The 15,635-nt window shown below is 40.6% G+C and overlaps 1 protein-coding gene across 1 annotated transcript in view; it reads left to right on the plus strand.

The window, feature by feature from the left end:
* The window catches only part of LOC310997691 (uncharacterized protein), a gene marked incomplete at its 3' end in the record, with an annotated part of 70,339 nt that overhangs the window by 45,848 nt on the left and 8,856 nt on the right, over window positions 1-15,635 (plus strand). Inside the window, exons 2-3 of the mRNA XM_083987483.1 lie at window positions 7,835-7,939; window positions 14,763-14,917. Of these exons, the coding sequence (XP_083843609.1) occupies window positions 7,835-7,939; window positions 14,763-14,917 (260 nt within the window). The remainder of the gene's footprint in view (window positions 1-7,834; window positions 7,940-14,762; window positions 14,918-15,635) is intronic.

Below are 15,635 nucleotides of genomic sequence, written 5' to 3' on the forward strand. Positions count from 1 at the left end.
TCTCTCTCTTCTAAAAAAGATTAAAAATGACCTGACTTGACCCCCAAAAACTTGATAAAAACGTCTATCTACATAGTGGCTGCGGTTAGTCATTAGTGTTAAGAAAGTACAAGCTTGGAGAAAGAACATAACCCTGAGGGAGACAGAGAAAAAGAGATCTCTCTGAGAGAAAGTCATTTACAGGAGCCGCTCAGTGAGCATGGGAGACGGAGGAAGAAAAAAAGCTGCAGAGGAGCTTCACTTCACAAGTCTTCACACTTCAGACTTATCAAGCCAGTTATAAGGCATCCAAAATCAAATTAGTTACAGCCGACAGCTTTGTTTCAGCAAAAGTAATACATTTCGAGATATTGAGTTGGGCGAGACGTCCTAAAATGTAGATTATTTGATGCTGTTTTTCTCCCTTTATCCTATTTTCTTTTTTATTTCCTTCAGTCACAACTAAAGTTATGAAGCAGCAGAGTCCAAATCAAACACACAGTGCTGCTAATTGGATAATAACAGTGACATAATAACAGACGAGAAAACTCAACTCTGAGGCCCTGAGCAGATTTTAGGCTCTTTGAGCTCAGGGTTTTGGTTTAGGACCGAAGCTCAAACACAACACAAGCTAAGTTTCCATCCACACGTTTTTATGCACATTAAGTTGTAGCGAATTAAAAACTAATATTTGATTTAATGTCATGAATATTGATGGTTTGTACTGTTGATCTCATTGGATTCTCTCTTGATCGACGGAAGGTGTAAGTGCATGCCAATGGAAAAACAGTTCTTTAATCCGCTAGTATTTCCGTATTTCAATGACACGGCTGGAGTAAACAAAGAAAGATGCAGGTGGACAGACAGACAGACAGACAGACAGACAGACAGGCTTTATCTTAAGTGTCTTCCAACCACAATCTTCCAAAACTGCCGTTCCCAACATGTCTCCTCCGGTGTCATGTAGCATTTAGCTAACACCTGCATCTTCATTAAAACGGTGTTTCCACGCCGTCGTCCTCTGAAGAAAGCTTGGTGTCGCAATGAGTTGACACATAAGCACAGTTATCACCTGTGCAATACGCTATAATACCATTTGTGGTTAGATGGAATCCAATGTCTGCATTCGTATCACTCAGTGGTCTCCAAGGCAATGACTCCAGCGGCTTGTCACATTTTGTGGCTTGTTGTGCATTTGGTTTTGCGACTCAGTGAAAAAATGGATGGAAACTCCTTAAGATGCAAAGAAATTTGACGTCTTTATGCAGAGATTTTTATTCAATTTAAAGCTCTTAGATGGAAATACACTTCCACCAGCTTTATTCGCTTTAATATTTTTAACGATCTTCAGATGATTTGATTGACAAGAGGATGGAAATGTGGCTCAGAGACTCAGTAAAAACAAGGCTGGTGACGTAAGTGGAGCTTCCAGCAGCTTTTACGTATTTGTTTGCTAACGTATTAGCCATAAGCTGATTTGTGTGATTTGAAGTTATGTGTTACAGCTTTTATATATATATATATATATATATATATATATATATATATATATATATATATATATATATATATATATATATATATATATATATATATATATATATATATATTAACTGAGATTTAAATTATTAATGTTCCAGCTACTCTAATGTTCAGATGATTTTTGATTTCTGCCACTGCAGCAGGGCTGTAAAGTAAAGTTCGAGTGATAATAAGCTGTGCAGCGGAGGATGATGGATCTTCTTGAAACCTATGTGACAACTATGATTGTGGACATTAAGAGTGACTCACACTGTAGAAAATAGGTCTAATAAAACCCTGTGTTGAACTAATTTGATGCATGTCAGATTCTGCAGGAATATCAGAGCTGACGTCACCCGGCTGCACAGCTTCCTGGAAAAACAAAAAACAATGAGGAGAAGTGTGGGTTCTTCTTTTTGCCTCCTACACAATATTAATTATTGGAGATTTTGAAAAGTTGAACTGGCCCTTGTATTTCTTTTTAACACAATCTTAAATTGTATCTTGATTGGCTGATTTGAGGTCATATCGTTCAGTGGACGTGTCTCAGTTCGATTTCAGACCATTGACGGTCCTGAGGTTCAGATCTGAACATGAACAAACAACAAACTGTAACTCAACAACTTTTACTCTGACTACTAAACCAAAACTTCTGATTAGACTTCCGTGCTAGAAAAACTCATTATCTAAACTGACAGTGTTATTCTTTGTAAATTATAGCTTTAACCAGTGATAACAGTCACAAAAAATACCAATAACAAGATCCCAGCAAATGTTTCAAATCAAACCAACAGATTAGAAACCCAACAATCTTAAATTCACCAAATAAAAGCGATGAAATTGACAAGGGATGATTTTCAAATAGTCAGAAGAAGAAAAAACTGAATAGTTTATGGGATTATCATGCTGATTTTCAACAAAGTGAAGGCAGGTTAGTATTTGTGAGACACATGCGTTGACACATGCAGAAAGTTAGAGTCACTAAAAAGTTCTGTGTCGAGCTGCGTCGGGGGAAAAACACGACAATGAGATGCAGCGAAAGCACTCATCACAAATCCACATCAACAACAACAACAACAGCGGTACACACTCATTTAAGAGCGAAGCACGGTTTGCATGAATTAGCATACAGCAATTAGCTTCATCCAAACCATATGCACATTTCCATTTTTCAAAATAAAAGCATGTAATAGCCTAAAAGGCCTGAACAGGGACAAACTTTTAGGAATAACTGAATACTTTTTGCTTAAAATGCAACAAATCCTCACTAACGTAAAGGGAACATGTGGATGTTTCTACATTAATTCATTTCTGTCAATTGAACCGACGTCTTGTCTCAGCAATAAAACCAGCTGAAATCAAACACTGCAGCTGTTTTACATCACACCTGAATCGTACATCTAGTTTTATGAGATGACAAAACACATTGTCATCAAAATATTTTTCATAAAGCAGTGGAAGTTTTTTTTTTTTTTTTTGGCACATATCACATCCAGCTGAGAAGCTTCTCAGCAGATGTTTTCCCAAAATCATGTGGTTTAAAAACCGAGTTTGCAAAGACGCCGTCTGGTCTCGGGAGGTTTGTTTTTTGCCTCCCAGCTGCACATCTCAAGAGTTTGTCCTGCAGGTTTTGAAAAATTCATTCACACTATGGGTCGGGCAATTTCCACAAAAACTCTCCTTCAGCTAAAGTTACCAAAAGGAAAAAAAAAACAAATAAATAAAAGGAGAATGAGATTTTAACACAGGCAACAGGACGGTCCGTCTATTTTGTTGCACAGAAAACCTTCCTAAATTGTAATGCGTTTTAATTTGACTTTGCTGAGCAGCGATTTTCCAAGCCATGTTTAATGGACATCAAAACCCATCTTCGTGGGGCTAATGCAACCCAACGACATCTTTAACGACATAATGCAAACCAATGCTGTCTTTGATTAAATAATGCAAATGTAATGCTTCGTTCTGTAATAGAATAATGTAACATAAATTCGTTACTTAATGGGATTACGGCAGCAGCAGTAATCACTTGTCTGATGAGCTAATGCTGACTGAGGGAGGGAGGTCCCTGCGGTAATGGCCGGGGACGGTGGACGGACGGCTCTTTAAACGAGGTTGTCTGCGTTTTCCCCCTCGGCTTTTTGTCACCGCCGCTCTGTTTGTCTCCATCTGTCCTCTGTCACAGCTTTCGGTCTGGCTCGCCTCCCTGTTTGTCTTTATGTCTCTGTCTCCGTCTCGGCCGCACGGCCTCCATCGCTCTGTCTCCTGAAAGCTGCTCATTGCTGCACAGTTCGGGAAGCTGCTGCTGCTTTTTTTTTTACAGACACACAAAGTAGGAAATATCCAACTTGTGCAAACTGTGACGCACACACATAGAGAGAGCACAGACCTCCAGTGAAGGTCGTGTCACAGATTGAATGTTCCCTACTTTTAAAGATAAATCAATCTTCCATTAATGGAGATGGTTGGTGTGTGTGTGTGTGTGTGTGTGTGTGTGTCTTTCTGTCTTTGTCTCTGTGTGTAGAAGCCTGAGAGTAAAAATCCTGCAATTCTACATTTGTGAGTTAAGTGTGTGATTGCTGTATCAAAAGCAATGCATGTATGCCTGTGTGTGTGCATGTGTGCGTGTGTTTTTGTGTGTTTGTGTGTGTTTGACTGTTTGGGATCACTCAGACACTCAGATTGCTGATCAATAGTTGTGATTGAAGGGGCCATTAGCCATCGGAAGCAATAGAGACAGCATCACTCCACATGACAAACTCTGTGACACTGACGCACAAACACACACACACACACACACACACTCCTACCTGGACAAAAGGGGGATTTATTTTAAAAAAAAAGTCTTATCATGGTTGTTTTTTCTGCTAAAACCAGAAAGTGAGAAGGTTTGTTGATGTTCAAACCATCAACACATACTGTACATCGTGTTACTGGAGGCACTGGGAGCTTCTGTTGAACCAGCAGCTGTTTGAGTGGAGCACTTCAAACTGACCGAGGACTGAACCCAAACAACAAACACAAGAACACAATCCTGAAACCTTCTCTCCAACAGTCTGAGCTTGTTCCTTAAAGCTCCGATATTTGTCTTTGAGCGTTCACTTCAAATCTGCAGCAGCGCTTCAGGATTGAACCTATAAAAGTCCCGACAGCTCCCTGATCCAACCAGACTGGAACTTCTTGGAGCTTTTCTCTCTTTACACTTGAACAGGCCTCTGACTCTGACTCCTTCAGCCAGTTTAATAAAAGACCACTTCGTGTTTTCGTCCTCTGGAAGTCGGACATCAGATTTCAATAAGTCAATACGACCTCTGACACCTTGAGACATTCGGTTCAACAAACAACAGCCTCATGACTTAGAGCCTCAGAACAACTGACCACGACTCCAAGACTATGAGAACATTAATTAGCAGACCTCCAGACTGCATTTTGCCCCTAAAATTCATCTACTTGCGCATGTGCAACCAGTAAATTGGCTATTTTTCTTTTAACACTGGTGAAACGTGGAAGAGGCGACTCAAAGAATCGGGAATCTGTCATTACAAGTTGCAGACCAGTGTGTGTGTGAGGATCATGAATGAAAGGTTAATAATGACAGAAATGTGAATATTTGCTTTCCAAGTCAATTTGCAGTTTGCACCCCTAAATTTTCAGCTTGCACTCGTAAAAATTTAAAGGAGACATATTATGGAAATATCATTTTTTGAAGGGTCTTGAAGATAAATTTGGGTGTTTGTTTTGCCTTCCAGCCCCACAAAATGTGAGAATTGAAAAAAAAATCTGTAATTTTCAGACTCCTGAGGTTGAAATCCGTGTGGTTTTACGAGCTGTTCCCTCAGATGTCTTCCAATGATGTCATTAGTTTTTTTGAATTTGCATAATTAGGGGCGGGGCTTGGTGAGCAGTGGCTCATTTGCATTTAAAGGGACAGGCCCTGAAACCAGCCGTTCTGAACAGGGCTGTTTAGAGAGGATGAAAAGAGCTGTGATGTTTGATCCTTTGATTTTTACCGAAGCATGTCACAGATATGTCTTTAAGACGCCTGGGAACTATTTTCATTCGTAGAAAAGGGCCATAATATGTCTCCTTTAAGTTAGGGGGCACTGCGCTCCTGGTGAGCCATTATGGTTGCATTATGCTATTATGTGCAATAATCCAATTACAATTCTGTCCATAATTTAATCTGTGCACATTTACTGTAAATAACAAAATGCATATACCCTGCTTACAACAAAACTAGGGTATATTTTGTTATATATGCAGTGGGAGCACTGCAACATAACAATTTCCCCAGAGGAGATTATCTGGTCTGAAATGAAAATACATTCACATTTATTCTGATTATGATTCTGGGAAACAGTAAATAATGGCCGGTGGTTTGTTCAGAGCACGAAGCTCAAGTGTTGAAATATCTCGGACTGAAGGGAGTTTTGAATTTTAGCCACGATGTAAACATTTATTCAAGGAGAGATTTATAAATATAGATTATGTAGAGGGAAACAATGTGTGAATGACTGTAAATACACACACACACACACCCTAAGAGCATAATTTAGCTTTAAGGACCCTGCACTCGTCCGTCTCTGCCTGCAGCTTGTCTCATCATGCTCCAGTGAACAGGAGGTGAAAAGTGTGAATGTTTTTTCCTGTTACATGCATCAACAAACAGTGTCCTCCTTATATGAAGAGAGAGGAGACAAAACATGTTTTAAACTTGTGTTTCTAAAGTTTTGTTTGGAGGAAAGAAACAGAAATTAACTTCTTCTCACCGTTGTATTTCTTTAAAATTAGATTTTGAGATGTTTTTATTTCCCCGTCTTCTGGATTTTATCAGAGTGTGGAGCTCATAGTGTTTCAGGAGCTGCCCCTTTAGTCCTATATACGTCTACTTCACACACTGTGAGTGAATGAGTTGGTTAAAGTCTCGGACTTCGGTCTGAACTTTATCACTCAAACACCTCGAGTCCGTCCCTCTCGGCTGAACTGAAAAATAAACTCTAAAGTTTTAGAGAGTTGGAGGAATAATTACGGCGTTGATTTACGGCTCCAACAACAACAGCGGACCTTTAAAACGTCCCCTGTTGGCTCGTCGGTCCACTGTTGGTGGTACTACACACACACACACACACACTGGATGACAGGCTACAAATTAAAAGCTTGAGTATGATGAATATACATCCCCATATAAACACATTTTATGACCTATACCGGCCGTGACGATAATTCACCTCTCCTTCCTACACACTTTGGTTTTTCTACACACACGTTCTGTTCTCTGTTTGGTTTTCTGACCGGCTCTGTAATTACTTTTACACACAGACACACACACACACACGACATGTGAAAGCTTTTGTTTTTCCTGCCTATAGTTATGTGGGTAAAATTGATTAAAACCGGAGTTGGATGTTGTGTTTTTTTACTTGAGGATGATGATAAAGAAACAAATAAAAACAGGATCTAGGTACCTGGAGTTATTTATTTACTGTAATACATTTTTTGGGTGTCATCAGGGACCTTTGAAATTAATTCTGGACATTTTTCTTTTTATTATAAACTGAAGCCGAGGAACTACTTTTCTTGTTAATGGAGCAGCGACGCTTAAAGGGATAGTTCAACATTTTCGCAAATTGGACCATTGCCATAATCCCTATAGTCATAGCAGTAGGTTCGTTACCTTTAATTGTCGGTGCAAGCTATTTTTAGAACGGTGGAGCAGAGCCACGAGCTGCTAAGAGCTACGCTATGGAGGCTCATGGGATTTCTTGGTTTCCCTCATCAAACTCATCAAATACACAATCCAACAACTCCAAAACGCCCTGGTGGACAAGTCGTGACCTGCACATTCACCACGCTATGAGATAATAACAGAACGTTACGAGACAGAGTTGTTTTAGAGGTAAATTCATGCAAAACCGCTGATGCGTGTTGCCTTCAGGGACAGTTTTTCAGCAAGCAGTCTCTGTCTTTACCTCGAAAACAACTCTCTTTCACTTTTCTCATAGCGTGGTGAATGTGCAGGTCACAACTTGTCCACCAGAGCCTTTTGGAGTTGTTGGATTGTGTATTTGATGAGTTTGATGAGGGAAACCAAGAAATCCCATGAGCCTCCTCCGTAGCGTAGCTCTGAGCAGCTCACGGCTCTGCTCCGCCGTTCTAAAAACAGCTTGCACCGACAATTAAAGGTAACGAACCTACTGCTAAGACTATAGGGATTATGGCAATGGGCCAATTTGCCATAATGTTGAACTATCCCTTTAAGATCATCACAAAGACACAACACAACAAGTGGGATTTTCATAATTACACCTTCTTCTTCTCCTTCTTCCCCTCTGTCCAGGAGGAAGGCGACTCCAGTCTGTACTGCGAGCTGTGCGATAAGCAGTACGTGAGACACCAACAGTACGACAACCACATCAACTCCTACGACCACCACCACAAGCAGGTGAGTCACAGCCAGGCAGCCGCCTAACAAGGCACCCGGGGGTCTGCTTCATCCTCTCTCACACACACACACACACTCACACAACACCTTAAACCCTCCTCTACCAAGGTCAGGGATCTATTTCATCCCAGGGCCATAACGAGCGCCGGGTGCTCTCGCCGGTTTCTCTTACACAACACGACACAACACACACACACACACATACACATTGTGGCCGACAACATCACACAAACATCTTTTCTCATGGCCACTCGCTCTGGGAGCTGTAACACTTTCTGCTGACGGATTATTCACACGTCAACACTCAACCACCAGCAGCTCGACAGCAAATTTGTTTATATTTTTATTTAAGAGTTGGGTTTTCTAACTTCCAGCCTCCACCGCTCTTTCTCTCTCCCCTCCCCCTGCTCCCCCCCGACATCTCCTGGGGGGGATACAGGAGAGAGAGATGAAGGAGGGAGAAAGCATGAAGCAGATGTGTGTGTGGTGTGTGTGACTGTGGTGAGGGAGACGAGTGCATGCAGGTAAAAACAGCAGGACATCAGCGGATCATCACGTTATCACTTTAATCCCTCGGAGCAATATTGGATTTTAATGACTTTTGCATTAACAACATTTAAACATCTGGATTCATCTTGTTATTTTAACCATTAACGACTGATTTTCCTGATGAGATGCAGGAATACTAATACGACATAAAATTACCGATCCTAATTAATATGCAAGAAATACTGCAAGATAATCTATAATTCTATAAAATCTATAATTGCTGTATAGAATGAATCGCCTTCCGGGTAGAAAACCAGCACATAATTTGAATGAGAAAAGTAGTAACGAACGAGAGTTTAGCTATGGGCTATATAGCCTATCATGTTTTTCACGCCCTATCACCTTTTAGACAAATCTGAAATGATTGAAGATACAATACTATTTCTTGTTTTGTGTTGAGTATTATGTGTGGTATTTATTCAGTTTGGGGGAATCACAGTGTCTAGATAGAAGCATAGTGGCTCAGCTGACAGGGACAGCTAACGGCGGTATCTAAGCTACAGTAACGGCAGTAGCTAAGCTAACATCAGGACAGCTGTTAAAACCCTCCCACTGTCGGAGTCGGACACGACATGAAACTACTCCAGTTAGCTCAATCATGTTGTAACTCAGATATCTGCTGGAGAAAAAAAAAATTCATGGACCGTTTGAGTCACTGAGTTATTAGAGTTAAACAGGTAGGCTAACGATTAGCCCTAGCTGCCAATTTACGATAACCATGACTAATTACAAAAACGTGCACACACAAAGAGTAATGTTTGCCCCATCATTGGTTTTATTTATAGACTTTACAAACATCAGATTAGTCTAAACGGTGATATAGTGACATGAAAAATGAGATAAATATAGCGAAACTCTTGTCTGACTGTCACTACTGTTCTCATGCTGGTTTTCTACCCGGAAGTATTTGTAAACGGCGATTCATTGTCCCTATTGTAACAGGCTGATCAGATCAATATGAACATCGACTGTTACGAGCAGAGTTCATCTGGACCCTTTTTTCTTGTCTAAAACTCTTTAAATTCAATTAAATCCTGCACAAGTGAATCTATAAAAACACATAGACTAGAACAATAACGACGGCACTTATCCAGAGCAGCACTAGGCTATGGGTTCAGATCGATAGTAGCCTACATACGGCACTGATTACATAATAAAAACACAGCTTATCAATAACACACACAGGAAAAAAGACGAAAAAAACAAGCAGAAACAATCAGGAGACTTGTTACAACTCTTTTCTTCTCCTGTCGGTTTTTTGTTTTTTTCCCCCTCCTCTCTTCAGTGTAATTTTCAGAGTTTTGTTCTTCCACAGTTTGATGTGGAGGCGACGCTCGGCTCACAGCTTTCTGGGTGTTTACTAAATTACAGGTGCTGGGAGGGAGGAACGGACCCGCTGCAATTATCATTTGTTCTCTTGCAAGTGATGAAAGAGGCCTAATATTTTTCACAGTTAGCCGAGTGTCAGACTTATTAAGTTTACCTGAGGATGCAGAGCATTTAGGGCATATTGTTTGAGACTTGGAAGGAAATGGATTTTTCTAAGAGTAATATTCTCCAGCCTGCACACACACGCACACACACATATATGCACACACACACACACACACTGAGCTATAAGCTGGTTCATGGTCAGTCACGGTCTCGTCTTCTTTTGGAGATGAAGTGGTTTGAGCCGAAGCTACGTCACTCGATGAGCTGACAGAGAGAAACCTCCAGGCTCGGCTCTGCTGCTCAGACAGACACTGTGTGTTTTATAATTTAATATATGTACAGTATATATATGTATATGTATATATATATGTATTTATGTGTACAGTGAGATCTGTGAGTGGGAGGGAGGTGACACAAATTCTGCTGTGCTGTCACTGTTTTCCTGAAGCCAAACAATGACTCAGACGTCAAAGTGCCGACTCGGCTTCCGTTGCAAATAAAAAATAATAAAATAAAAAAAACATTCATTGGAATAAAAATTAACCCAAGGAATCAAGTGTAAATATATTTAATTGACCTATAACTTATAGCTGAGGCACAGTAAAGCTGTTTTGCTCAGGGAGACAAATGGGAAAAATGATGTTGGAGTGCAGCTCGATGATGATCAGTGGTCCTGACAAAAAGAATATATTAATGTAAGATTTAAAATAATAATAAAAAACTACCCACATTTTCTTTTATAGTCTTGGATATATTCGCTGATTAATTAAAGAGCAATACATCTCTGAACTGCACCGGATGTTACGTAAATATGAGATTGGAAAGTCATAATCAGGCCCCTGGCGAGCTGCCGTAGAAAACACATTGAACAAAGTCTTAAATATGGAATTAACTCATCGTCTTTAGCTGTTTTTCTGGGGACGAGTCTGATCAGCAGTTTAACATCGAGCTCATCAGGTCCCGTCCTTCTCTTCTGTGCCTCATGCGGTGCAAACCGATCGATTAACGGATGGTATTTATCTGTTTACTGCTGAGACTGGTGCACATGCGCCTTATTTCCTGAATAAAAGTGTTATCATTTTAGGAAAGCAAGTTTTTGTGCACACATAAAAACTGTGTCCCGATTCAGGGGCTGGATCCTACAGAGGAGTCTACTACAGTAGGATTAACCTTCCCATTTCCATGTGAAGTGGATTTGTTGGTTCACACCTGCCAGTGATTGTCAACTCAACAATACACTACAAGAAACAAGACAGTGACATGATGTAATGATGAGATAATTGTGGTTTCATTACTGTATGTGTGATGTCAGTCACAGCTGGATTCATAAACTGAACTACACTCACAAAACTTTGATCAAATTCGATCTTTTTTCATCTAAGCAATTATTTCCTCCTGTTAATAACCTTTTCATTTTAGCTCCGAGCTCTATAAATTAACTCCAGTGATGTTAAATAACGACGAATGACACTGTGGTGAAGCTCATAGCCACATCTACATTAATAAATAAATCAAGCAACTGTTGCTATGGTGCAAAAACAGATGTTGATGGGGCGTTTCTGTGGGGACACTGTGACTCCAGGGGACCCACCCGAATGCATAATGGGAGGGGTGGGGGCCTTAAAACAGACCCTCAGTCAACATCAGGAGGATCCAAGTCCTTTAATACGCAGCATCTGTGAATCTTCTAATATTCACACTTCATTATTTATTTGTTTATCAATTCCTCCATTAAACAGCTGCACACTGCGAGCGCCGCACACATGCTACAGTAAATCTATATTAAAATTAGCAAAGCAATTTAATTTGCCACGTAGGAGGAGGAGGAGGAGGAGGATGGGGGTGGGTGGTAGTGGTGGTGGTGGTGGGGGGGCTTTCAAGTGTTTGTGCCCGAGGGCCCATTGTCTCATAATCAGTCCATGAACTAGATGATATTTTACATTTGGAATATGCACCGTCTCGTCTCAACAAACAAAATTATGCAGCGAAGCAGCTCCCAGCTGACACCGCGTAGTGTCTGATATTCAAGGGAACATATTTATATTGTGCATTAGTTAATAACTGCAGGACTCCAGTGGATTATCCTGCTCACACCGACCACCGCCTGTGAGTAAATGTTGCTTAAGTTTGGATCAATGGAGCCTTTTAATAGAAACTTTACTTGATGCGATGTGTGCTAATGTGTTTTTTTTTTTGTGTGTGTGTGAGTTGCGATAGAGTTAAATAGAAAACAGAATATGATGAGTTGCACAACATTCAAACCCGATGTCAAACTGGAAAGAGCACAAAGATGATGCTGTTTCTGGTTTCTGACAAAAGTCTCGATAGTGGAAAGAAAAAGCTGGAAAACTAACTAAATGAAAACATCTGATGGAAGCAGCGCTTAAAGCTCAAAGGCCGTTTTGGAGATAATTATAGGTCTGTGGAAAATGTTCTTGCTTATTTTTCTCTACAGCCATAAGGTCCCATATATTTTGTCTTCATCAATTAGAGCGGTTTTATTAATAAAAACCTTTAGACGGACAGGTCAGGTCGTTCTTTATGGCGGTGAAAGTCTTCGGTGGGAGAAGAGTTCTCTTTTTCTTTCAAGTTATCATGAACATTAACATTTAAAAATAGATTAGATTCAGTGTTTCCTTCATCAGTCTGTCCTGTAGCCTGCAGCTCGTGACCCCTCGACCCTCCACTCATGTCAGACACTGAAATTCTCCTTGTTTTAAGATGTAAAGTTCATAAACATATAGTTAGTTAGAGCTGAGCAATGTACAAAGAACATCTGGACAGATGTTGTGACATGTGATTTCAGACAGTGAACAGACAGTTTTACTTTATATAAATGAGGTGCTGTGAGGTTTGCTGGGTGTTGTACCAAACAAACTTAATCTTTTATGTCTTGATTTGTTGTCCGTGGCAAGCAACCCTCACATAGTAGTAGTGCCGGCAATGCACAGAAATGTTGTGAGTTGTGAGGTTTTAACTAGATGAAAAAAGAAAAATTCCTCCTGTGAATTGGATGTTGACCTTGGAGTTTTTGAACTGTGCACCTCTACAGAAGACAATGAATTTCCAACATTTGATGCAACTTTCATCTTAAAGGGACAACGAGGAGTTTCTCCATCGGCAGAACGAAAAAATCCGGTATACAATAAAAAAGTATCATATTAATGTGGATGAATCTACGTTACCCACACTTGTTAATGGGACCATTTTCGATAAATATATCGTTTTGTCTCTATCGTTATTTTGTTATTATTAGTGGTGGCGGAAATGCTGGGCGAGCCGACCAGCGTTTCCTTACTTTGAGGTTTTGTGGCGAGTCATGAGAATAACGCCGCCAAATCGCCGTTTATGGTTGGAACTACAACGGTATGTGATCGTCTTCGAACCTCTGACTTTAATTCTTGATGAATGAAAACATGAGTCTGTCTTGCGCCGGTCAAAGAATTTCATGGTGTGCGCGGAGGCTCATAAATGTAGTGTGAAAACGCCTCGCTTTTCCAAAACTCCTCGTTGTCCCTTTAAATGTTTTGCAACTCATCACATTCTTGTTGTATTTTACGTTTTATACACACAAGTCCCAGTTTTGTAGTTTAGATTCCTGCACAGATGAGCTCACAATCACATGTGAGTCTCAGTCTGAGCTGGATGAAGACAGAGCCTCACGCAGCACGCTGAGAGAGGATAGAAAACATCTGTCGGTGTCCGTGGGTCGACGACTTGCAGGCAGGAGAAGACTTTAAACGTGACAGTTTTGTTTATCTGACCAGTTCCATCCTTGTCTCCCACACAGACGTTCCTACGGTGACGCAAACAGAAGATCTGGGGGGAGTTTGATGAAATTTTAAACACTTATTTCTGATGAGAAAACGAACGTGAAACTGTCACAAAAACAAACACAAATCACAGCACAAACATCAGCTCATCTGAAACCGGTTAAACTGTGAAGCTGGGAGTCGTGTGGGAACAAACAAAACAAAAAATAAATAATAATAATAATCATCACCAGTGACTGTCGTTGTTAAAGTATTGATTCGACTGTGTGGTTATTTTTAAAGTCACAGTTTGTTGTGTTGCTGCTTCTGCTGCTGCTTCAGAGTGTGTTGTTGAGGTTTCCTGTCACTTCGTCCAAACCTTCACACTGTATGTGCACCGTCGAAGAAACGCTGAGGCTACAGTGCAACGCTTTGAAAACAAATACATAAATAAATGACACACACACGCACTCGCACACATACAAATGCATGCACACATACACACACTCTGTCTTCCTGCCTGTCTCTTTGTCCCTCTGTGTTTTATCTGTCTGTCTATTTCGGTCTGTTTATCTATTTGTCGGTTTCTCTGCCCGCCTCGCTGTCTGTCGGTTGTCATCTGTCTGTCTGTGATATGAGCCCACCGGTATATTATTGTTATTGTTGTTTGTGACACACACACACATACACACGGACACACACGCACACACAGAGGGACACAACACAGTATCAGTATCTCCGGCTTGCAGACAGCTTGCAGACAGAGCTCAGTAAGTGAATTAAGCTGGTCTGGCCTGTACTAAAGCTGACACAGGCTGACTTAGTAAGTACACATACTGTAAACACACACGCTGACACACCGACACACACATACACACAACACGGAGCAGATAAAAAATTGCAGAACAGAAAGATAAACTCCCACACACACACACAGAAACACCACATCATCAACTTATTCCGACACATATTTTCAACAGCGCAGCCTCTTGACCTCTTATTTCTCACTACTACTAACATTACTACTACTACTACTACTACTATAACTACTACTGCTGCTACTAAAACTACCTGTGTTTGTTCTGCAGAGGCTGAAGGAGCTGAAGCAGAGGGAGTTTTACCGAGCGCTGGCCTGCAGGAGGCAGAGGAGGCGCAGGGAGGAGAGGAGGGAGGAGCGGGTGCAGAGGAGGAGGAGGCTCCACCTGCAGCAGCAGCATCATGAGGAGAGGAGGACCGGAGAGTGGTGAGTAAGGTTAAAGCTGCGATAATCAATAGTTTACTGTATATAGTTAAATAAAACTAAAGCTAGCAGTGAAAAACTAAATAAAAACTACAATGAACAATGCAAAACTAACTAAAACTAAACTGGATGTCAGATAACATCGGCTCAGTTTGTTGCAGGAAGAAAACGCTCAATATGGGATGACAGATTTAAAAAAAAAGCAAACTGAAAAACTAAATTAAAACAAAAACTAATGAAATTTTTAAAACTATAATAACAACTGGATGAAGAGGAAACAGAAGAAAAACTCCCCGACTGAACTCTGATCTGTCATCGTCTGTGTCATGATGTATTGAAATCAGACGAGCTAATCTTCTGCTGCTGGACTTTAGTTCATTTTCAGATCCTCTGCTGTGTCAGCAAAAAGAAAAAACGACCTGACGTTAGTGAAACGCAGCAGCAGCAGCAGCAGCAGCGGCAGCAGACGAGTGATTTATGAAAAACAGGGTCGTAGTGAAATGGACACAAGATTGAATGTAACATAAAGTAAAGTTGTAAAGTTCAAGTGAAGTTGGTGAAAATACTTTTACATTCATGAGTCTCTTGTGAAGCCATCCTGCTGTGTTCCTTCAGCTTCAGTGGCTTATTGTGTAGAAATGGGACCGGGTCTCATTGTGCATTCAGACCTGTGGATCATTTGCTCTGTTTCGATTCAGGAGCTTAACCGATACAACTGTTG

Source organism: Trachurus trachurus, assembly GCF_905171665.1.
Source record: "Trachurus trachurus genome assembly, chromosome: 15".
NCBI lineage: Eukaryota > Metazoa > Chordata > Actinopteri > Carangiformes > Carangidae > Trachurus > Trachurus trachurus.